General features: G+C 42.5%; 1 protein-coding gene across 2 annotated transcripts in view; it reads right to left on the bottom strand.

Annotated features, from left to right (window-relative positions):
* NHSL2 (NHS like 2) overlaps window positions 1–24,667 on the bottom strand; it is a gene marked incomplete at both ends in the record, with an annotated part of 287,609 nt that overhangs the window by 138,843 nt on the left and 124,099 nt on the right. Inside the window, one exon of one of the 2 annotated variants that reach the window (XM_084259199.1) lies at window positions 10,205–10,273. The exons of the other annotated variant lie outside the window; for it this stretch is intronic. Coding sequence (XP_084115325.1) covers window positions 10,205–10,273 — 69 coding nt within the window. The remainder of the gene's footprint in view (window positions 1–10,204; window positions 10,274–24,667) is intronic. 2 annotated transcript variants of the gene reach the window in all.

Here is a 24,667-nt window from a genome sequence, read left to right as displayed (position 1 = left end):
GTAGCAGGGTTCTGAGCTTTCCTCCCTTCTAGTCCTCTTTTATGGCAACTTTCTTCTTCGGGTAGTTTGCTGGAGTTGCCTGTTTATCTTCTGTGTCCCAGTTCTCACTGGGACCTGCCGCTTTTACTCCCTATTAACTTTTTTTTAATGGGAGATCTTACTCGCAGCGTTTCCTCGCCACCATGTTGATCCGCCCTCCTGCTTTGTCTTTTGTGCACAAATAGCTGGATCCCTTTAGAACGTGCAAGTTTGGGGGCCAGAGTACTCCTCTGTCTGTGCACTAACCCACAAGTACAAGAGATATTGGATTGTCAGAAAAGCCATGATGTGTTTTGACTTCTGACAACCCAATATTTTCAGAGAGAGAGATAGGAGAGAGGCCATATTCACGTAACTCTCATTACAGTACATTGTTGTAATTGTTCTATTTTATTATTAGTTACTGTTAATCTCCTACTTTATGCCTATTTTATGACTTAAATTTTATTTTATTTTTAAGATTTATTTATTTATTTATACAAGAACAGGGATACAGGCCAGATTCATGGGAGGGTGAGATGATTCACCAGAGATAGAGCAGGGAACAGAACAGGCTGACTGATGAAATACACTGCTGAGGGGAGCAGCAGGAGAGACAGGAGAGTTCTGCTGTGCCATGTGGGACCCTTGCCCGCCGGCCAGGATGGAACCAGTCCTGCAGAGGCTGCGGACAGCTTCATAGTGCTGCACTCAACTGCCTGCACCACCAGGGGAGGCCCAGACTTAAATTTTATTATAGGTATGAATGTTTAGGAAAAAACACAGTATCTCTAGGGTTCAGTTCTATCTGTGGTTTCAGGTCCATCGAGGGTCCTGGAATCCATCCTCCACAGATAAGGGGGCACTACTGGATGTCAAAACTAAAAGTCTAATATAAAAAGAATGAGTTAGATTCACATGTCCTAACACAGAAGGGTTTCTAAGATATAGTGTTAAATGAAAAAAGCAGGTTACCTCTCAGTATATAATGTAATACCATGTATTTTTAAATACCCGCACTCATAGTATACCAAACTATGTAAACATAGAAGATGTGGAAGAAAGATCTCGATGCAGATAACAGTTTGCCTCTAGGAACCAGACTTGGGGAAGGAGGAAGATTTTAACTATGAATTGATCGCTTTTTTTTTTTCACAATGAGAATCTATTCATACATTGCTGTAGAGTAAATAAAATGATCCTGGACACAGCTACCATGTTCTAGGAATTTGCACAGTCTTGCTTGTCCTGATCTGACTTATCCCTCTTTCACCAGCACTGTGGACAGAAGCCCAGGCCTGAGAGCCCTGGAGCCTTAAGGAAGTGGCCCTGAGCTAATTTGGAAATGGAACTACCTTGGAGGTATGGAAGTACCACCTGGAAGGGCTGAGGTTTTCATGACTGTGAACCTACCCACTGTGAACTTACCTACCCACAACTGAACATACAGTTCAGTTGTGCCAGTAAATGCAATGATAGTTCAAGTTGACAAACTGTCATTTAAGTCTTAACACTGGGAGCAGCCAAAGCCTTGCCATCCTTGACTTCAAAATATGGCAGCAATTAAACCTCATTGCAAGAACCTGAGCGCAGCAGGCACAAATAGTGCTCAGATACTGACACCCAGCTTGCCTGACTGAGAGCAGACTCGCTCTAGGGTGGCCCCTGAGAGTGCATCCATTCACTCATGTAGCCACTCACTATATATTTATTGAGCACCTACTATGTGCTAAGTGTACCATTCTAGATACTAATGTTATAGGGCAGCCCCGATATTGAACGGGTTGCCTGGCTGTGGGTCCTCACCCGCGCTTAAAAGGGTGCTACACCTCCCCCTGCAGTGACCCTTAGGGCTAATGGCTTTCTCCTCGGTCCCTAGGTCCGGCTGGGCAAGGAACCAGCGCACAGGGGGAGAACAGCAAAACTCCCTGAAGCAGGGGGAGAACAGCAAACCCCCCGAAGACATAGATAAGACGGAAGCCTGTTGAAAGATAATGACCCCAAGGAGCCACTACAGAAATGCTGACCGCACGGAACCTTATCTCACCTTCTCAAGGCCCACAAACTTTATTCTAATACAACTGTCTCTCTAAAATCTTTTCTCTTTCTAAAATCTTTTCTCTTTCTCTGTCTAAAAAGGTCATTGGTTTGCTGATTAAAAAAGAACATATGAAATCTAATAACTAGGCTAATTCAAATGAAACGTTACTAAACTCTGTGTATTAATAGAACTGTTAGCTTAATAATTTCTCTGTTGTATGCTTAGCCTTGTTAGTATTAATCTTAATGATAAAAATATTACATTGTGAAAAGTAAAATTCACCCGTGCTAATTAATAGTAATTTAGTGGTAGTGAGTAGTTTAAACAAAAAGTAATCACATAAAATAAAAAGAAAAATTAATAGCCTAACTACTTAGGAATGCACCTGGGTCCAGATGTAAATCACTGTTCTGTCAATGATAAGCTAAACCTATAAGCAAGCTGATTTCTTCACTGATGTTCGCCATTCCTATGCCTTTAGAAAAACATATATACTGGTCACCAACTCAAAGAAAATTACACTCAGATTTTCACTCTCTTGAAGTGTGTCTGTCATTTCTTTCGCCGACGCCCTGACCACCCTGCATGCTTCTCTCAACCCTGAGACAGCCTCATTGTCTACTGCTGTACTAGTCCGCGGCAGGTGGCGCCCGAACGTGGGGCCCGACATTGCATTTCATTGAGTCTTCCACCCAAAGAAGAGGTGAGTAACGAAGAAATCGTGTTGGGTAAGCTATCTCCCTTCTTGTGTGTGAGTGTGAATGTGATTCCCTTAAAATACCCTCTTTTAAACAGTCAGGGATAGGATCCTCACTGGAGCGTCTGGAGCTCGCTGATAAAGGGTGATCAGTTTGAGATAGTGAGAAGTTTTTCTAAGTGTGAATGCTCGTGGTGCTGCGTGTGTGTGAGAGTGTATGATTACGGCTCCACGGCCTCGTGGCTACGGAGTCTGAGTGGGCTGTACCCACGATTCCCGTGGAGGAACGTCATACGGCATAACGGTCATCTGCTCTTCAGAGTAGCCTGGTCCGGGATTTGTACGGACAGACCTTAGCTAAGACGCCTCCGCAAGTTCCCCCAAGGGACACGGGCTGGACAGCACAGTTGAAAGAAATCTCTGCTGAGTGAACAAAAGCACCACGAGACCATGGGTCAATTACAGACCAAAAACAGAGATCTTTTTCTATCTATATTAAAAAATATGATTGAAACACGAGGTATTAAAGTAAATAAGAAAGCTCTACTGCAACTTTATGAATTTATATTACGGGTATGTCCGTGGTTTCCAGAAGAAGGCAGTCTATCACTGGAAACTTGGAAAAAAGTAGGAAAAGAAGTAAAAGATTTTTATGCCCTTCATGGGCCATCCCAAGTCCCAACACAGGCTCTGTCCTTGTGGGTATAAATTAGAGATTTGTTGTTTGACGACACTGAGACATAATTGTGGGACAATCAACAAGAAGAGGTTCAGGAAGATCCAAAAAACAAAAACCTAGATATAACACCATTGCTCGCTCAAGCCTCCGCTCCCACACTAGAGGAACTCCTTCCCCACTCGGAGGATGAGCTTAATGATCATAAATATACTGAAATGTTAAATAAATTAACTTTAGAAAATGATAAACCATCCCGCCCAACCGATAACCTTTTTCCAGTTGTTACCAAACCTAAAATTGCATTACATAATAATCCTAACCATATCAAGGCCCATCGAGGGCTGCTGGGTGGCATTCTAGGATCAGCAGGAGAGGCCAGTAAGACGGGAGATTTTTCATTTGCCTTTCCCGTGGCCGGACCTCCGACCTTGACTCGCGCTGATGACGATGGCCCTGCATGGGAGGCCATCCCTATAAAACTCTAAAAGAATTACAGTTAGCTATTCAGACAATAGGTCATAACTCCCCTTATACTTATCAAATTATTGACATGCTATCGGCCACTTGGATGACCCCTTATGACTGGCATAATCTTGCCAAGGCTGTTCTTCCTTCAGGAATGTATGTATTATTTCGCATGGAATATGAGGACCAAGTACATGCCTTCTTTAAGAAATACGATGATGAGGTCAAGGCTGAGAAAATTTCCCTTTCTATGTTCATGGGAACAGACAAATATACTGAGGTACGCAGACAGACTGCCCTACCAAAAGATGTCTTAGTCAAAATTAATAAGTTGACTGGAAAAATCTTCCTTCACCTGAACATAAGCCCGCTAACCTTACTGATATACACCAATGCCAGGATGAAATGTACCAGGATTTTGTGGCCAGATTAAAAAATGCTCTGGATAAGGTTCTTCCATCTTCCAGAGTACAACATTTGTTGTTTAAACAACTTGCATGGAAAAATGCTAATTCCCTCTGTAAAGAACTAATTAGACCTAAAAAAAAAATTCAAAAACTTATGGCTGTCTGTATCCCTAAATAACATCAAAGAGGACTCAGCTGACAGCCCCATATCAACAGAACAATTACCTGAACAGATAGGTCGTTTTTTTGCCTGGCTGGAGGCAAAATGAAAGATGCAAAACAAAAGGTAAAAGGGAAAATAGCCTGCAGTATTAGAGAAAGTGATCAGGATTCTTGAAATAGTTAAATTGTTTTTCAAAAGCCAAAAGTTAATTCTAGAGCCAATACTAACCTCTTTGCAGAGGCATCTGACTCCCAATTATAAAACCATTCCAAAATCCAGCCCAAATTTCCAGCTCGGACTTGACTAAAATTGTTGAGATAAAAATAAAAACTCAAAAACAAATAAGAGATAATGTGACATGATCTTAAATGAAAAAAAAAATGCTCCAATCTTTTCCTGTTAATTATTTGGGGAAGAGGCTAGGTTTCCCCTGGTGAAGTTTTGCCATTTGTTTCTTTAAAAACAAACAAACAAACAAACAAACAAACAAACAAATAAATAAATAAATAAATAAATAAATAAGGCATTTATAAATAATAGTATTCAAAGTTCATTCACAATTGTTAAAGTGATAAAAAAATGGTTAAATATGAGTGTATGAGACTATATGACTATAATATAAATAAAAGGTTTTTATTAAAATAGTATAAACCCACTGCAGTGGGCTGGTGGAGGCTGCCCTTGATCTCAACAAGCAGCTGCCTGGACTTTTTCTCCAGTGTTGGGATCACTGACAGGTCTCTACTACCTTCCTGCTGTGAAGGACTAAACTTTTCTATTATCCACCTTAAATAACTATTTTCGTTCATTCTAAAAAAAAAAAAAAGTTCCATTTCCCTGTGTTTTCTGATTTTAAAGTCTAAATTGTCTTAGGCAAAAACTGCTGAGTTACTTTTGACATGCTAACAAGCTATACAAAATGCTTATTGGTTGAATAAAAGCTTTTAATTTTACTTATTGGACCTGTAAAAAATTAAGTTTCTTGTTAAAACAAACTAACCTGGTAAAACATAAAGTAATAATACAGACATTTTTGAGCTAAATTCTAAACCTCAAATTTTACAGGCAGACTGTAAAAATTTATCTCTTCTCCTGTTTTCAAGATAACAGTGTTCTTTTATGTTTTAAAATATGACCGTTCCCAGTGAGATAATGTGTTAACAACCTAAAGCCAAAAAATCATTTCTTAAAAATGTAAACTCCAAAAATATTTTCTTATCAAAAATAATTAGTAAAAACTGCCGTGACTGCTGTGGTCTCCAGCCCAAAGTCTTTGGTAATAATTAAGATTAGACACTTATTCTGTGTACAGATTTTAACTGTTAACTCATTAAAAACCTCAGTATCTTCATACATATTGGTAAAATAACTATGTTTCAAAATATATGCACATGGCCAAAATTTTAAATGTATATTAAAAAAAAAAAATCTCTGTATCTGTTTGTCTTTCTTTGTGTTTGTTTTGTTTTTTACCTCCGGAGGACTAGTTATAAACGGCGCCTATATAAGTTCTAATAAAAACAAATTTTGAGATCATAATCCAAATTTTTAATATACAAGAACTAGTTCAAATTTTATGATATAATTCAAAGCATATATCCTTAAAGTTATAGTGTTAAATATTAATAATCTACTCTGTGTAAATGTATCTTTAAAGTATTCTTTCCTTGACTAGAAATGTATATATATATATATATATATATATACTTATATATGTAAATTTTTTGTCATATTAAAACCAAGCTATACTGTTTTTAAGTCAATTTTAAAAATCTGCAATGTTTTAAGTAGCATTTTGGGGTGGTGAACACACAAAGCACCTCCTTGTGTTCTGGAATACTGAAAGGAAACCAACATCATGATTTGTTGAAAGTTTTAGTGGTGTCTGAAGAAAAGAGGGAGAGCAATTGATAACTGATAGTAAGTAAAATAAGAAGGAAAGGGAAAGTAGTTTTGTCTTAAAATTAAAATATCTGGTTGTGCCAGAATGTGGAAGAATAGAGAAAAAGCTAAAATTGAGGGTATGTAGTAAGTTGTAGAAGGTTTGAGGGGAAGTGAATTTTATTTGCCTTGATTTATAAAACCTGCAAATAATGGGTTTGAAAAGAAACAATGATATGTGATGGAAATTTGACTGTATTGCATTATTTAATCAATTTATTCACATAATAAAAAAGATTAATTAATACTAAAGCTTGCTTTCATGTGGCCACACAGGCCATTTCAGTAAAATTGTCAACACTGTAATACTAAACTAAGCCAGTATCTTCATAGAAATTTAATATTGTTGTTTCTGTTGTTTTTCTAATATTTATGGCAAAGCTTCCCGGAAATCTAAATTCAAGTACAAATTTGGTAGCCTGTCATTTGGCTGATGCAAGGAAATTTTGTGGAACCTCAGTAGAGCTCCTGAGACACTCCACAAGTTTTCTCCCTTTCCTCTGGGAAAAGCCGTTAGATAAATTTGTTCGATTTGGTTTACCTAGTAAAGTAAAACTGGAAGGGAAGCATTGTCACTTGGGAAAATGGTAAAACTTTGGCATGTACAAAAATGTTAACATTGGTTTTCTAAAACAAAATCTTCCAATACCTAATATGTATGTAAATTGTCAATAATTATTGTTGCCTTGCAATATTATATACTTCAATGGTTTAATGTCTACAGGACTTGTTTCTACACAAAATAAGAAAAAAAGGCCTCAATTGATTCAAAATGATAAACTTTTGAGAGTAAAAATTTTTCTACAAAGAACTGTATAGACTGTTGAAAATACACCTGATTTTTACTGTTTTGTTTGACATAACGTTGAAAATGTTTTTACGTTTTGCCTTGATTCAACAAAATTTTCTTGTTTTGACTGACCAGACTCTACAGCAATGTTATATATATATATATATATATATATATATATATATATATATATATTTTTTTTTTTTTTCTTTTTCTAGCAGAGCTAACCTTTTGTGTGGCTTTGAGTACAATTCTTCCAGGGAGTTAACATAGAGCTAAACTAAAATGTGGAGAAACTACTGCTTTGTTCGTAGGGTTCCAGAGACCTCTGAAAATGATGAGGAAGCTTGCCTCCATTGGCAGGACTGAATAACCCGGTTCCCTGGACAGAAAGCTCTGTCATGAAGCCTGAACTCTTTCGTCTTTTCGCTGCCTTTGATGATGTACACTTCAAACAACCTGGACAGGACACTGCTAAGATCCCAGTGCGTGCCTGCGTTGGATACCCCTTTGCTCTGCACCTGGGAAATGCTTCATCCACACGTATGCAATCCCGCGGGAACTCTTATTCTGTCCAATGTTCCGGTTGTGTGGATACTAATTGTATTACCCCCTCTCTTGCTCGTCTATATCCTGTGGTGGTCTTGCTCAAAAGACCTCCCTATGTTATGTTACCTGTTGATTTACATGATATGCCTTGGTATGATAATACTGCTATGCAAATTTTGGATGAGGTACATGCTCTTCTTCGTCCTAAACGTTTTATTGTTGCCCTTATTCTTGGTATTGCTGCATTAATTTCCTTAGTTACCTCTTTAGCTGCTTCCTCTGTTGCTTTAATTCAGGAAGCTAAGACAGCTTCTTTTGTGAATGACCTTACCAAAAATGTGTCCATGGCGCTCTCTACACAGCGGGACATTGACTATAAGTTAGAAAAAAAAGTTAAATGCTCTGGAAGAAATTGTTATTGTATTGGCGATGAGGTTCAACTCCTCAAACAACAACTGTCTACTCGATGCCATGCTCAATTTCGTTTCATTTGTGTTACACCTTTACATTATAACTCTTCCTTACATTGGAATCTCACCAAACATCACCTATTGGGCATCTGGCATGACAGTGACCTTTCTCATGACCTTTCATCTCTCCAAGTGAAAATTTCTACTGTCAGTAAATCTCATCTGAATACTTCAGTTTCTTTTTTTGCCCATTCTCTGCCTTCCACTCTCCAATCTTTGACTCCTACTCACTGGTATCATCTTGTTCTCTCCTTCATTGTTCTTTCCCTACTCGTCCTGCTCCTTTGTTTACTCGTTCCCCGCTGTGTCCGCTTACTTCACAGGTCAATCTACCGCCTTCAACATGACATGTACGCCTACCAACTCCGTTCTAAAAAACAAAGGAGGACCTGCTGCACCTCCCCCTTAGGGCTAATGGCTTTCACCACGGTCCCTAGGTCCGGCTGGGCAAGGAACCAGCGCACAGGGGGAGAACAGCAAAACTCCCTGAAGCAGGGGGAGAACAGCAAACCCCCCGAAGACATAGATAAGACGGAAGCCTGTTGAAAGATAATGACCCCAAGGAGCCACTACAGAAATGCTGACCGCACGGAACCTTATCTCACCTTCTCAAGGCCCACAAACTTTATTCTAATACAACTGTCTCTCTAAAATCTTTTCTCTTTCTAAAATCTTCTCTTTCTCTGTCTAAAAAGGTCATTGGTTTGCTGATTAAAAAAGAACATATGAAATCTAATAACTAGGCTAATTCAAATGAAACGTTACTAAACTGTATATTAATAGAACTGTTAGCTTAATAATTTCTCTGTTGTATGCTTAGCCTTGTTAGTATTAATCTTAATGATAAAAATATTACATTGTGAAAAGTAAAATTCACCCGTGCTAATTAATAGTAATTTAGTGGTAGTGAGTAGTTTAAACAAAAAGTAATCACATAAAATAAAAAGAAAAATTAATAGCCTAACTACTTAGGAATGCGCCTGGGTCCAGATGTAAATCACTGTTCTGTCAATGATAAGCTAAACCTATAAGCAAGCTGATTTCTTCACTGATGTTCGCCTTTCCTATGCCTTTAGAAAAACATATATATACTGGTCACCAACTCAAAGAAAATTACACTCAGATTTTCACTCTCTTGAAGTGTGTCTGTTTGTCATTTCTTTCGCCGACGCCCTGACCACCCTGCATGCTTCTCTCAACCCTGAGACGGCCTCATTGTCTACTGCTGTACTAGTCCGCGGCAAAGGGACTTATGAATACTCCACTACAGGCACACACAAAAGGTTAATAAAAGGTTTATTTACAAGGGAAAAGGAAAGAAGGAAAATGTACAACTCAGGGAGAAAATAGGGAAATAAAGTCTTTAATGCGTCCTACCCGATCTGCCGACCTGGAAACCCAAAGGCACTCTCAGAGCTGGCCGGATGCTGCGAGCTGGCGGAGAGTCAAAATGGGGAACCCCTCCAAAGCCCACGTGTCTGGCTTTATACCAACCTGGCTGCTTATCCCCACCCTCAGGTCCCAGCCACCTTCCCTTTGGTGGGGATGGGATTTGGAGTTCCCAGTGTCTTTGGCTTTGGCCTGGGGTGGGGGTGGAGTCCACAAAGCCTGTATGGAATTAGCTTTAGGACATCCTTTTCCCCCCTAACACTAACAATAGCAACATATAAAATCAAGTCCCTGCCTTACAGAGCTCCTATTCTAGCAGCGGAGCAGACAATAGGCAAGAAAAACATAATTTATATGTTATGTGCTATGAAGTAAAAACACATATAGAAGGAGAAGACGAGGTGTTGGGGCAGGGTTTGGAATTTCAGAAATGGTAGACAGAAAAGGCATCGCCAAGAAGGTAACAGTTTGGTGGTGAGCTGAAGGAAGTGAGGGAGCTTGCTCAAAAGTTATTCAGAGGTTCTGGATAGTTTCCAGGCACCCTCCAGACCTTCCCCACCCTTCTCCACCCAGTTTTGCACCCTGGTAGGCTGACCTGTATGGACTGCATCCACAGGTTCCCTTGCCCTCTGGCTTCGGGTTAGGTTTGACCAATGGGAGGCACCTGCAAGGAGATTAAAAGGAAAAAGGAAGTTAAAAAGGAGGCCGGGGTGTCAATTCATCAGCTCTCTCTGCATGTTCTTCCTGGGTTGGCTCCTCCCTCTACCAAAGACAGCTCCTGTCGGGAGAGCCTCTTCATGCAGCAGCCCTTTCCTACTTCCCGTAGCCACTTTCTCCCAGTATCCTGGCAGATATGTTGGGGAAAAGCATTCCAGGCAGAAGGAGAATAGCAAGGACAAAGCGTAGATGTGCCTGGCAAGCTGAAAGAACATTCAGTGGACTGGTGTGGCTGGAATGAAGGAAGTGACAGACAGAAGGACTTGTAGGAGCGAATGCCAAGGAAGTAAGGGGGGGGGGAGAGAGTGGGTTCTGGAGACCTTGCAGACTCCCATAAAATTTGGCTTTTAATATGAGCAATCTGGGGAGCAATTGAAGGATGTTGAGAAAAAGACTAACATGCCCAGATTATGTTTTTACAGCATCACTTTGGGAGTCTGATGACAGGTCTACTACAATAATCCTGGCAAGAACGGATGATGGCACAGACTAGGATGGTAGCAGTGGGAGTGATAAGAAGTAGTCAGATCCAAGCAGATTTTGAAGGTAGTGCAGAAGAATACTGTTCACTAAAATGACCAGAGCAAAAGCTCAAACCCAGGGCCTGAGACTTTTTTACCCTGATTGTCATTGTATATCAGCAAAAATTCTTTTTTTCAACAAGATTTTAGAAGGCCCAGCATGTACTCTGCTAATCCCTAGATGCTACCATCAACTCAAAGCCAAAAGCCCAGCCCAAAATATTCCCATACTGAACCTGACTCCAGAAAACTATCCTCATGGATTTTCTAGTCAATCTCCCCCACCCTAAAGTCTACCTCGCATAGGGTAGTACTGGGTGTCCTTTTGACCTCTGATTGACTCCGCCCACTAACCTCCACTGGCTACTGATTGAGCTGCCAAGTCAGAATTCTGAGAACACGACCCTTCCCCCCCCACCCCACCCCCCGCCCCCCATCCGTGCCCCCAACCCCTCCCTGCCTGCTCCACACCGCCTGTCCTCTGCTCACCATCCCTCAGAGACTGGCAGCAAAGAGATCCCATCCATTGACCAATGAGCAGATAGAAATGGGTCCTAAGCCAGTCAGAACACAGTGTGGGCAACGTCTCAAAGGTACCATGATTTTGTTAAGGATTTTTAGGTTGGCAGGGAAAAGCAGGCAACCATCAACCACAGGCAGATCAAGAGGGAAAAGAAAATAGAAAATTGGAACCCCGTAACTTGGAACCCCTAAGCCTGGAGTATCTTCTGGGAACAAAAGCACCTGGCATTTCTGGGTGCACACTCTCGATTCTCTGGACAAGGCCTGTTGCTTCATATTCATGACGTTCCAACAGCAGTACGTGCTGGAAACTGGAGAAAAGCACATGATTCTGAGGGCTCATTCCAGAGCCAGGAAAAACTGCTGGTATTTTGTTCAAAGAAATCAATGAGATCAGCCCCACAGCTGAAGTCAGCAAGACCGGAGAGCAAATGGCTGCCAACCTAGGAGGGGCAATCTTCCCTGGAATCCTAGATCGAAGACTTTCAAGCTGTGTGCCCTCGGATAAGATTCTTAACCTTCCCAGGACCTCAATTTTCTAATCTGTAAAATAGTTGCAGTTAAGATCAAATAAGTTCATGTATGTTAAAATGTGTCTGGGGCCGCCCCTGGTGGCGCAGGCGGTTGAGCGCAGCGCTGTGAAGCTGTCCGCAGCCTCTGCAGCGCCTGTTCCATCCCGGCTAGCGAGGGTCCCACATGGCGCGGCAGACCTCCCCTGTTTCGCCCGCTGCTCCCCTAAGCAGTGTATTTCGTCAGTCTGCCTGTTCTGTTCCCTGCTCTGTCTCTGGTGAATCCTCTCACCCTCCCGCGCATGTGGTCTGTACCCTAGATCTTGCATAAATAAATAAATAAATCTTTAAAAAAAATGTGTCTGGCATGACCTGAGACCCTAGCCTCCCACTACATGCTGTTTTTCTTCTCATACCCACTTTTGTTTGGCAAAAGCCAGGGCTGTGTGTGGGGTAACTAGGGATTCCAGTGGCTGCTGGTGCCCTTAAAAAGAGCTCTCTGAGGAATTCTCCAGTTCTTTCATGCCAATGCTGATTTCTGCCTGAGTAGCTGGCATTCGATTCCAGCAGGACTTGGTTCCACGCACGGCTTGGCACTGAAGGGCCATTCAGTGACCTGCCTAAGTTGCTGCTTTCATTTCCTTTTTTTTTTTTCTTATTCCATTCCAGGTTATACGAACCCCTTATGAATGTAAGCTGTTAACAGAGACCTTTGCGCCACCCCCTTCTCTCTCACCCTCTCTTCTCTATACTGCCTCCTCTGCTTACCCTTGGCCCTGGCTCTCAATCTTTTCCCTTCTCTTCCCTAGCTCCTCTACGAATTGTCCCAAGATAGTGCTCTGGGGAGAAAGTGTTAGTGGACAGAATTAGGGGCACCCCAGGATTCCCAAACCTGCCTGCTCTAAATGGGTCCTACCACCTGCTGCATCAAGACAAAGCATCCTCTTAGTGCATAAAACCTTCAACAGAAAAGAACTTTAATAGAATTAGTGTGCAATAGAGAGAAGAGAAAGAATATAGTTAAAATAGTTTCCAATTTAAATGCCCGAAGTTACCCATCCCCTCGTGGTAAATGCTCAACCAAACAGGACTGGTCCATGCAGAGCCACTGAGGCCTGAAAGCCTGCCACAAGCCTGCCACAAGTCTAAGGCACCTTCTGATGGAGCACCATAGGGAAGAAGCAGAAGGGACTATGCAAGTCTGGGAGGAAAAGAGCAAATCAAGGTAATGGTTGCCACTGTCAGCCTCCCCACGGGTCTCTGACCCACATATCTTTCCCTCTCAAGTGTCTCCTTCCATGTTCCCCAAGTCCCTGGTACAAATCCAAGGCCGAGAAGCAAGTGCGGCTTCTTCACATGTGTCTTTGCCCCATGTGCCTCCTCCAGGTCTTCGTCCTTCTTCCTCCCCAAGTCCTTTTCCCAGACTTTTCTAGCTTGTCCTTACTGTCCAGCGTCACCTTCCCCGGATAGGACAGGGAACCTGGAACCTCCCCTTTCTACGGATATCACGCCGTTACAAGCGTAGTTAAAAGTGGCTCAAGTAGACCCAGGGAAATATTCCGCTTCCTCTTTGCCCTGTCACACCAGTCAAACCCCACACCCACTTTCCCACTCATTCACACTGGACCAGGCAATGGGATTGCGAAGCAAAATGAGAACTGGCTGCTGTCCTTAGAGAACTCCCAGTATAGTAGGGGGGACAGCCCCAAGATGTATGTGAAGAACTGGGTGCAAAGAGGAGAGCATCACTGGCCTCTGAGGGGTCAGAGAAAGCTATATGAAAGAGGAGACTTGAGTTTAGCCTTGAAGCCTGAGTGTATTTTTCCAAGTGGAGAGAGCGCCAAAGGGCACCCAGGGGAGGAGGTGACAGGAGGAGATAAGGGCAGTGTGTGCTGGGGGCCCCCGCATAGCCCGACAGTAGGGGCTAGGAGACAAACAACAATGAGCCTTGAAAGGAGAATCTGAGCAGGAGGGCAAGGCTGAGGAGGTTGGACCTAATGAATGCTGGGAAAAGACATGATGAAAACTGTGTTTTATGAAGGTAGTTCTGGAACAGAGAGATCAGAAGAAAGAAGGGGGCCAGTTAGGAGGCTGCCACAATGGCACAAGCTGCCACCCTGAACTAGAGGGTCAACCGGGGGATGGAAGTGAAGGCGTAGAGAAGAGCTGCCACAGAGGCCTCCTTCTCTAGCTCCAGCCTTTATCCCGCGTTCCTTCCTCATCTTTCTCCAGTGCCTTCTTCCTTGCCCATCTTTGTGCATCCTGGGCCTCAACTCTAACTCCCATCTCAATATAAATTTATCCCAAATCTATATCTTGAGATCAGACGAATCATCTGTGCCTGGGGTCAGAATCTGGCTGCTTCTGGACATACCCAAGTAACCAGCTCATCAGCATGTCCCAAATCACCACAACAGTGACTATGCCTCAGCCCTACCCAGTTCAGGAGAACCTGAGCTATATTACTGCCTCTGCGGCCTAACTTAGGAACTGAAGGATCATTTTACATCTTTGCAGGCCAAACATAGCTTCCCAGTTCTAAACCAAGCAATTTATATGTGAACTTGGAGGACTTACACCTTCATAATTTGGGGCTGGCCTTCCTTCACTCACTGTCAAGTTCCTCAGCAGCGGCCCTTGGGTGGGGGGGCCCCTCCAGTTCCCTGGTAGTTGGAAATGTGCAGAGGCACTTCTTGTTGTCACAATGACTCAAGGGTAACAGTGGCATTTAGGACCAGAAGTCAGGCTTCAAGGCTAAATTCAAGTTTCCTCTGAAACTTTTTAGCTTTCTCTGACTCCTCAGAGGCCAGTGATGCTCTCCTTTCTGCACCCCACCTGCAAAGGATTATCCCCCAAAGTGCCAAGAGTACTCTCATTGGGAAGCACTGTGACCATGAGCTCGGTGAAGGCAGGTAGAGTCTGGCTACTTTGTTTGCTCCAGTGTTCCCCATATGTAGCAGACTGTATAGCACACATGGGTGTGCAAGAAATATTTGTTAAATTAATAAATTGACTCATCCCTTCATGTAATCAATCCCTACTGAGCACCACCCTTGGTGCTAGGATAGAAAGATCAACAAGACTTGGGCAGCATCTCTGTACATTTTGGCTAACCTTAGGTGAGATGAGGTTAGGTTAAGTCAGGTTAGGTTAGGTTAGGGTAAAGGTGGAGGCCAGAAGTCAAGAAGGACTCACCTTCTATAACTACCACAGGGCCCTTTGTAGCAAGAGAGACATATTACCTACCAGTTAAATGGTGAATTGGAAATTCATTCATTCAAACAACACTTGACTACCAAGTGAAACTTTTTTGAAATTTTTTGCTCAGACATGATCGTTGTTGATGCTGGGCTTGGAGGAGAGGAGGGTTGGGTGGGGGCTCGAAGCAGAATTGGGGCTTGAGAGGTTCTGCCCAACCCAGGGGCCAGAGCAGTCTCCTGGGATTGGGGCAGCAGCGGTGGTGGTGGCAGCGGCAGGGAGGAGGGGGGGGGTCTGGTTTGAATGGAAATATGTGCCACATGGCCTGAATTGCAGGGGCTGGCCTCAGGCTCCCACAGCTCCAAACACTTCCAGATGGATTTATTTATAACTCCCAAACCAGAGGCAGCACTCAGCAACTTTTCCTCACTCCCCTCCCTACTCTGCAGTAAGCCTTGGCTGCCCCTTTCTAATCCGGAAACCAGCTAGAGGCTGGGACTGTACAGGAGGGCTCAGCTGCACGCAGTCAGCTTGGGTCCCTGCTTGCGGCCTGTCCCCTAGGTGGCAACAGCAGCTCACAGTGTGGGTCTGCCCACTGAGCCTGGTCTTTCCCCTGCCCATCTGGGCTCTCAAGGGCTCACTACTAAATGGGTAGGTAGGCACATCCTTGTTGGTAAGTGTCCCTTCCAGGCCTGCCTCATTTTCTCTGTCTCACAGAGATTCCGAGCTCCCTCCTCTCCTACAAGATACTACTTCTCAGTGTAGAGACGGCCAGAGGTTTTGGACACCTACATTTTCCAAATCAGGAAATTGAAGCTCAGGGAGTTGAGTAACTTGCCCAAGGTCACACAGCATGGCAAATACAGAGCTGGAGTTGAGAGCTCAAGTTCTGTCCCTGATGCCAGTGCTTCCTCAGCCCCGCTGTAGCAGCAGGAGGAGCACAGAGCAGGTTCTCTATGCCTCAAGCAGACGGGTGAAGGAGAGTCCTGGAGCCCTCGGTGGCTTTTTCAGGGTTTTATTGAGTTTACCAGGTACACGGCAGGCAGGGGCGCTGGGGATCAGGAGGCTGGCAGACCACCCAGCCCCCAGCGAGCCTTCATTCTTTCTGGGCTCTCCTGCATTCTCTTGTGGCCTCTGCTTCTCTGCTGGTTCTCCTTCTGGTTCTGTTCTGCTCTGCTTTGCTGGCGTCCCCATGACGCCACCCTTATAAGCCCAGTCTCTCAGCCCAGGTGTACCCACCTATGTATGCCCACACCCCACTCCAGGTGTGCGCCATCAGGCATGCATTCAGGACCACAGGGATCCATCATCAATCCTAATGGCAGGAGGGCAGAAAAGCCTGACAATTATTTACCCTACACCCGCGTTTTCTCATGGGCAAAGCAGGGCTAATGCGTGGCAGGTGGTCTGATGAGAAGCGTGAACTCTGAAACTGCTCTGCATTGAACACATAATGGTTGTGTTATTTACTAGCTAGATGGCTTTCAGTGAGTCACTCTTCCTCTCTGTAACTTAATTTCTTTGTCTTTCTCTTAAGGATTACGGAGATAATGAATTTAAATGGCTTGGCATAGCGTCTGGCCCACATTGAACCCACAATAAAGAACAACCAATGTGATAGCTAATGGCTCAGGTGATCATTATAGAGCTTACGACTCCCCTCCCTTGAAATGTAGGCTGGGCCCCACACAAACATCACCCCTTGACTCCTCAGACACAGAGAAAAATAAACGTGGGCTGGGAGAGATTCAGTTACTCGTCCAAGGTCACGCTTGGAGGAATCGAGAGGGTAGCTGACCCCAGTTCTAGGTCATTCCAAGGTTATGGATTCCATGCTGCCATAGGTTCTGAAGGATAAAAGCCCCTAGATGTGCCCTTAGCTGAAAGGGAAGCTGCCCTGCTTCCCCCGCACTGTTCTATCTGGCCCCATTTAGGATTGGCCCAGAAGATTCCTCTTCCCCAGAGGTTCAAGCCACTCAGCGACACCTGAGCATCTTGGCTGCCCCAAGCAGGGCCTGTGGGCACATTAGGGCCATGGAACCTGAGGGTCTTGGGGCAGAAGCAGAGGGTCTTCCCACCTGCCTCCTCCTAGCCATGGCTGGAGGGGACAGGGTGGTGGTTGGAGGGGACGGTGTTAAAGAAAGCAAACAAAGGCTACAGAGTCGAGCTTCTCCAAGCACCATATCTGCTCCTGTAAAATATCTTTGCCGTCAAAGTTACTCAGAACCAAACTCTGGTAAACCCACCTTTCTGCATTCAAGGGTCCAGACAAATTTTCCTGCAGCTGTTCAGCAACATGTGACACCAGATTTATGCCCCAGTGGGAGTCTTCGGTATTCTCACATTCTTTTCTGCTTGCTGCTGTGCAATTTAATATGCATAATTTCTCCCATGTTTTCCCAGCCAGCACCACACATCACAACCGCCAGCGGTAGCAAGAAGGAACAGCACAACCTCCGTGCATATACGGGCAAGGGAACCAGCAGACGTGTCTCGCAATCAAATGTGACTCACCACATATTTCCTTCATCTTTTCAGCGGGCTGCCGAGGATGCTCAGAATTTCTGATAGCCCAAGAATAAGTGCAGTTACTTCATCAATGGCCAGCACAGAGTTATTTAATAAAAGCTCAGTCTCTATCCAAAGTAACTCTCAGAGTTTATCAACAAGCATTACCAGAAGGCTCAGGGCAGCCCCTCTCTGCTTCCAGCATTGATGCTTGAGGAAAGCTTCCTCATTGTTGATTCTTAATCCAGAGACCACCAGGTCTACCACCACAACCCTGTGATAGAGGGTCTCTGAGCCTTAGTTTCCTTCTCTGTTGTTCTGAGGGCTCTAACAGGAGTCAGGTACATGGTATTTCTCAACAAATGTTACATTTATAAAGCTTTGCTTTGTAGTAAAAGTAAATTCTTACGCATTCTAGAGTCATACAGAGGGTGACTCAGGAAATTCGTCATTCTCTCAATATTTATCAAGCTTGAAGTATGTACAAAGCAACATGGGAGAAACAAAATTAATTCAACATAAAATTTCCTTCCTTTAAGAGACTAATATAGCGGCACATTTAGGCAAGCACGAATGAAATGTTGCAGAATGTCAGACTGCCTTTGAGAGCCAGAAAAGTACTAGAAATGAGTGAAAGAGGCTGGAGTAAGGCAAGAGAGAGTGTGGAGGGCTGAGGAGCATGTGCTCCAGCTAAAGTGGAAGCTGCTACCCCAATCCAGCTAACTGCTGTCCTGTGGGAATACAGTCCTTATTAGCATACTTTTATGTTTTTCAAAGCCAAAACCCAGATTGCACAGAAAGATTACTAATTGTTACATGCTGGCAGATAACTTAAAAAGAAACAAACTGCATGCAGACCAAATGAAATATATCTGTGGGCATTATTCAGGCAGCCAGCCACCAGTTTGCGACTTCCCTGTAGTGGCAAATGATAAAGTAGAAAGGCATGTTTGCCCACGACAAACTCTGGAGGTGCTCAGAGGAGGGCGTGTGCCCCTTGAGTTGGCATGATTTGGAAGTTTTTCTCTAGGGGGTAGGGTTCAGCCTGGGCCTTAAAGTGGGGGGTGTGAACCTGGGAGGCAGAAGTGGGGACATGGAGCTCTCAGTAAGGATGAAGTTTGAACCAAGAAGCTTGGGGTCAGAGTTTCAAGGCAGTGAGGAGGTGTGCCTGGCAATTGGTTAGTCTCAGTGGAGGGGGCTTCATATGACCAGAATCAACGATTTCACCATGGAGGAAATCAGGGAAGACTGGGAAATACTATTTAAGGAATCTGAATCAGAAAAAAAAAAGTCAGAGAACAGTTTTAAACACAAAGAGATGCTTCATCAAGCAAGCATGGAAAAAGGACATTTAGTTAAGTACAGGGATTTTTCTAGAATCTGGCACTGCAAAAATCTATGGGCAAAGCAAATAACTCATGATCCTGGCTGGCGACTAGAAATGGATCTAGAAGGTGGGAATGGGTGGAGCAGAGTACAGCGAGACCTGACATATTGTAGGTGACCTTAAATGGGGGAGGCAAGAAATGAACAGGCGATTTTAACAAGTCAGATAGCCAAAAATCCTTGAAACCATTTTCAAAACACCTTAGTAAGAGCAAAGGTAGAAATAAATGTCCAGGATGAAAAGCCCCAAGGTTTGGAAACTGTCCTCCCACAGGGCTAACTGGCAGGCTGGGAGCATAACTGAAGGAGAGGAGGCATCTTACCCCGAGGTAGAGATTACGGGATGTGTGGCATGCAGGTGTCAGGGAGTATCATGTCTGCCCTGCTTTGGATTATGTGACCACGAAAACGAAAGGCAAGGTGGCAAAGGGTCGAGAAAAAAGCACAAGTGGAGCAGGCAGGATTATGGCCACCCAAAGATGTCTGTGTCCTGAATCCCCAGGAGTGATGAGCATGTTAGGTTAAATGCCTAAGTTCGAAATCAGACTTATGGATGGAAATAAGGTCTCTAATCAGCTGACCATGAGCTGGAGAGGATCTCCTTCACTTTCTGGATGGACTTAGCATAATCACAAGCCTGCTTATAAAGCAAAAGGGCATGGCAGGAGAGGCAAAGGCAGTGAGAGAGACAAGATGACATGAGCAGAGTCAGAGACATGGGGTGTGAGAAAGACTCAACTGTCCACTGCTGGTTTTTAAGATGGAGGAAGAGGACAGGAATCAAGGAATGCAGGTGGCAGGCAGCTAGAAGCCAGAAAGGGGAAGGAAACAGATTCCCTACAAGAGCCTGCAGAAGGAATGCTGGCCTGCTTACACCTTGTTTTTAGTGCAAAGAGTTGCACTGCAGACTTATGACCTCCAAAACTATAAGATAATAAATTGGTGGTGTTTTCAGCCACTAAATTTGCAATGATTTGTTACAGCAGCAGTAACAAATGAAAACAACTGGCTTTGGACTCAGATAGATGTGGAATTTAATCCTGGCTCCACTATAGACCAACTACTTGAACATAAAGGGTTAGCACAGCCTGGCACAGAGAAGGTGCTAGCAATGTTTTTTTCTTTCCTTCCATGCTGCTGATCAAAAAGTAATTAATACTCAGGGCCAGTGATATTCTGATAAATGTTTAGCAACCAGCTCTCAAAACAAGTGTTTATATAAGAAGGTGAAACACTTTATGAATAACAATGAACTACATCATACATTTTATCACAAATTTCAGATAGCAAATCAATTCTAATATAATGCTTTCATTGCTATTGCTGAACTCATATTGAAAACCAATCTATCATTGCAATAGAAGAATGAATGTAGGGACCTGAGTAGAGAGAGGGAGGGCTCTGCCATCAAGGTGAACTTTGGGTACCTGGAAAGTGCAGTCCCTGTGCCATTGTCAGAAGCCAGCAACCCAGCAATCCCCCTGGGGAACTAAGCAGAAGGAGGGATCTGCAAACAAAGGTGAGCTGGAAAGTGCGGGCCTGAGCAATGCTGCTGGAAGCCCCACCCTCTTTTGGAACTGAATAGGGAGAAGGATGGCTCTGCCACCAAGGTGATCTGTAGGTCCCAGGAAAGTGCAGGCTTGCCTGTGGGGTTGTTGGAAGCCAGGGACCCCATGATCCCCTGCTGGAACTGAGTAAATACATAGGGAGGGGATCTTCAAGGACAGTGCCCATCAATGTATCCACAGCATCACCACCCTTGCAGAGTCTGGTGTAACAGTGCTGGACACTGGCTGGTCACCAGTTCCCGACGTCCCAGAAGGAGCACAAAAATGCTCCGTCCCAAAGAGATGCCCACCAGTACCAGTGGCACAGTGGCCCAACCCATAGAAAAAAATAGAAAACAAACAATAGGAAGAAGGAAAAAAAAACAAGCAAGTAACCAAGCAAGTCATCAGGAAAAAGACATACCACAAAAATAAAATCAGCCACCAGAACTCAGCAACAATGACATGGAAGAACTTCTCTGCCTGCCAGATTGAGAATTTAAAATTGTAATGAGTAAAAAAAAAAAAATACAGAAAATGAAAAGGAAAAGAATGATATGAGAAATATAATTAATGAACTGAAGGATGAAACTGAGTTTTTAAAGAAGGAAATGAAGGAAACACCAGAGATTACAAGATTAATGGAGGAGCTAAAGAACTTGGAGAAAAGCAATGAAAACTAATTGATGAAATGGAAGAACAAATCAGTACTCTCAAAGACACAGAAATAAAAAGAACCGAAAAAGAAAAGGAAAGAGAAGTACGAAGGAAAAAGAATGAAGAGACACTTTGAGAACTATCTGACACCATGAGGAAAGGAAAGAGTTACAGGAATCCCAGAAGGTAAGGACAGAGACAAAAGAACCAAGAAACTTTTCAAGGAGATAATTGAAGAGAACTTCCCAAGCATGAAGAAGGAGATGAAAATAGACATACAGGAAGTTAGAATAAGGCCAAATTAACACAATGAAAGGAAAACTACAGCAAGACACATAATAGTAAAGCTCCCAAGAGTCCAAAACAAGGGGAAAATAATGAAACTGATGAGGAAACAAACAGATAACCTTTAAAGGAAAACCAATCAGGCTGACATCAGACTTCTCTGAAGGAACACTATGGGCATGAAGAGAATGGAGTGACATATTCAACAAAATCCAAGTCAACAAGTGCCAACCAAGAATACCTTACCCTGTAAAGTTCTCCTTCCTCTATGAAGGAAAAATAAGGACTTTCTTAGACAGAATCTCCAGAAATTCATTACTACTAAACCCCCACTCCAAAAAATACTACAAGAACTCCTAAAGCCAAAACCAGCAGAGGAATGAATAAGATCAACATAAGGCAAGGAGTAAAATCACAAAAAGAAAAAAAAAAAGGGCCTCCCCGGTGGTACTGCAGGTTGAGCGCAGTGTTGTGAAGCTATCCACAGTCTCTGCATTATGGGTTCGATTCCCAGCTGGCCAGGGGGATTCCCACATGGTGTGGTAGACCTCTCATGTTGAGCCCACTGCTCCCCTCAGCAGTGTATTTCGGTTGTCTGCCTGTTCTGCTCCCGCTTTGTCTTTGGTGAATGCTCTCACCCTCCCGCCTCTGGCCTGTACCCCAGCTATTATATAAAAATAAATAAATCTTTTTTTTTAAAAAAGCACACTCTCTTTAAAAAAAAAAGACAAAAAAGGCAAATAAAGATGTTAATGTATCGATGTTAACCCTAAATGTAAATGGGCTAAACTCATCAATAAAAAGACACAGAGTAGCAGGCTGGATTAAAAAAACAAAATCTAACCTTCTGTTGTCTCCAGGAAACACATTTAAGTACAAAAGATAAACATAGACTGAAAGTAAAAGGTTGGAAAACAATCCTACAAGCAAATGGACCAAAAAAGAAGGCAGGAACAGCAATAATTATATCAGATGAAATAGACTTCAAACTAAAAAAGATAAAAAGAGACATATATGGGCACTACATTATGATTAAGGGGACAATATGCCAGGAAGATATAAGACTCATCAACATATACTCACCAAATGAAGGAGCACCAAAATATATAAGACAATTATTATCAGCTCTGAAAACAGACATTAGAGAAAAATACTTATATAGTAGGGGACTTCAACACCCCACTCTCACCAATGGACAGATCAACAAGACAAAAAATAAGGTCTCTAGACCTAAAGACCTAGACCTCATGAGCTTACCAGACATCAATAGGACACTGCACCCCCAAAAATCCAAGTACACATTTTTCTCAAGTGCACATGGATCATTCTCCTGAATCAGTCATATATTGCGCCACAACACAAACATCAACAGATACATTAAGATCAAAATCATTCCAACTATCTTCTTTGATTATAAAGGCATTAAACTAGAAATAAACCATGAAAAGAAAACAAGGAACCCTCCCGCTTCATGGAGATTGAAATCCACCCTACTGGAAAACCACTGGATTAAAGAGGAGATAAAAGAAGAAATTAAAAAATACTTTGAGTTGAACGACAATGAGGGCACAACTTTCCAGAATGTATGGGACAGAACAAAAGCAGTAATAAGAGGAAAGTATATAGCAATACAGGCTCACATCAAAAAACAAGAAAGAACTCAAAAAAACAATCTAATCTCCCATCTCAAAGAACTAGAAAAAGAACAACAAAAAACCCTCAAAAACAGTAGAAGAAAGGAAATAATAAAAATCAAAGCAGAAATAAACAAAATAGAAATTTTAAAAAATCCGGATCAATGAAACCAAAAGTTGGTTCTTTGAAAAAATAAAATAGACAAACCAGGCCCTCGAAGAAAAAATAGGAGAAAACACAAATAAATAGGATCATAAACAAAAGAGGAGAAATTACAACGAACATTTATATGGAAACAAGTTCAACAATTTAGAAGAGATGGACAAATTCCTAGAACGATATAATCATCCAAAGCTAGATAAAGAAGAAATAGAACACCTTAACAGACCAATCACAAGCAGTGAAATCACAAGCAGTAATCAAAACACTCCCCCAAAACAAAAGCCCAGGACCAGATGGCTTCACAAATGAATTCTAACAAACCTTCAGAAATGAACTAGTGTCTATCCTACACAAACTCAAAAAAGTGAGAAAGACAGAATACTACCAAATACAGTCTATGAAGCCAAAATTACATTAATACCAAAACCAGACCAGGACAACACACAAAAAAAGAAAACTACAGGCCAATCTCCCTAATGAACACTGTTGCAAAAATCCTCAATAAAATTCTTGCCAACAGAATCCAGCAATGAATCCAAAGGATAATACATCTTGACCAAGTGGGATTTATTCCAGGGGAAGGAGGGTTCAACATCCGAAAAACAATGTAATCCAGCACATCAACAGAAAGAAAAAGAAAAAAACATATAATCATATCAATAGATGCTGAGAAAGCATTTGACAAAGTTCAACATCCATTTGTGAGGAAGGTCCTTGAACTTCTCAGGATAGAAGGAACATACCTTAACATAATAAATGCCATATATGACAAACCCACAGGCAATATTATTCTCAATGGTGAAAAGCTGAAAGTCCTTCCTTTATGATCAGGAACAAAACAAGGTTGTCCACTCTCACCACTGCTTTTCAATATAATACTGGAGTCCTAGACAGAATAATAAGACAAGAGAAAGACATACAAGGAATTCAAATAGGGAAAGAAGAAGTAAAACTATCATTATTTGCAGACAATATGATAATATATAGAGAACCCTAAAAACTCCATAGAAAAACTAATTAAAATAATAAACCAGTTTAGTAAAGTACCAGGACACAAAATCAACACACAAAAATCAGTATCCTTCCTATATGCAAACAATCAATCTGAACAAGAAGCAATTAAGAAAACCACCCCATTTATAACTGAAACAAAAAAAAATCAAATACCTGGGAATAAACTTACCAAAGAGGTGAGTGACCCATGCAAAGAATATTACAAAACATTGTTAAAAGAAATAGAAGAAGACACAAAGAAATGGAAAGACATCCCCTGTTCATGGATTGAAAGAATTAACGTTATCAAAATGGCCATCCTTCTGAAAGCAATTTACAGATTCAACGCAATCCCCATAAAAATCTCAATTACATTCTTCAAAGGAATAGAACAATTTTTGATAAAATTCATATGGAG

This window comes from Talpa europaea (genome assembly GCF_964194135.1).
Source record: "Talpa europaea genome assembly, chromosome: X".
Classification (NCBI taxonomy): domain Eukaryota; kingdom Metazoa; phylum Chordata; class Mammalia; order Eulipotyphla; family Talpidae; genus Talpa; species Talpa europaea.
This window is presented reverse-complemented; position numbering and strand designations above follow the sequence as displayed.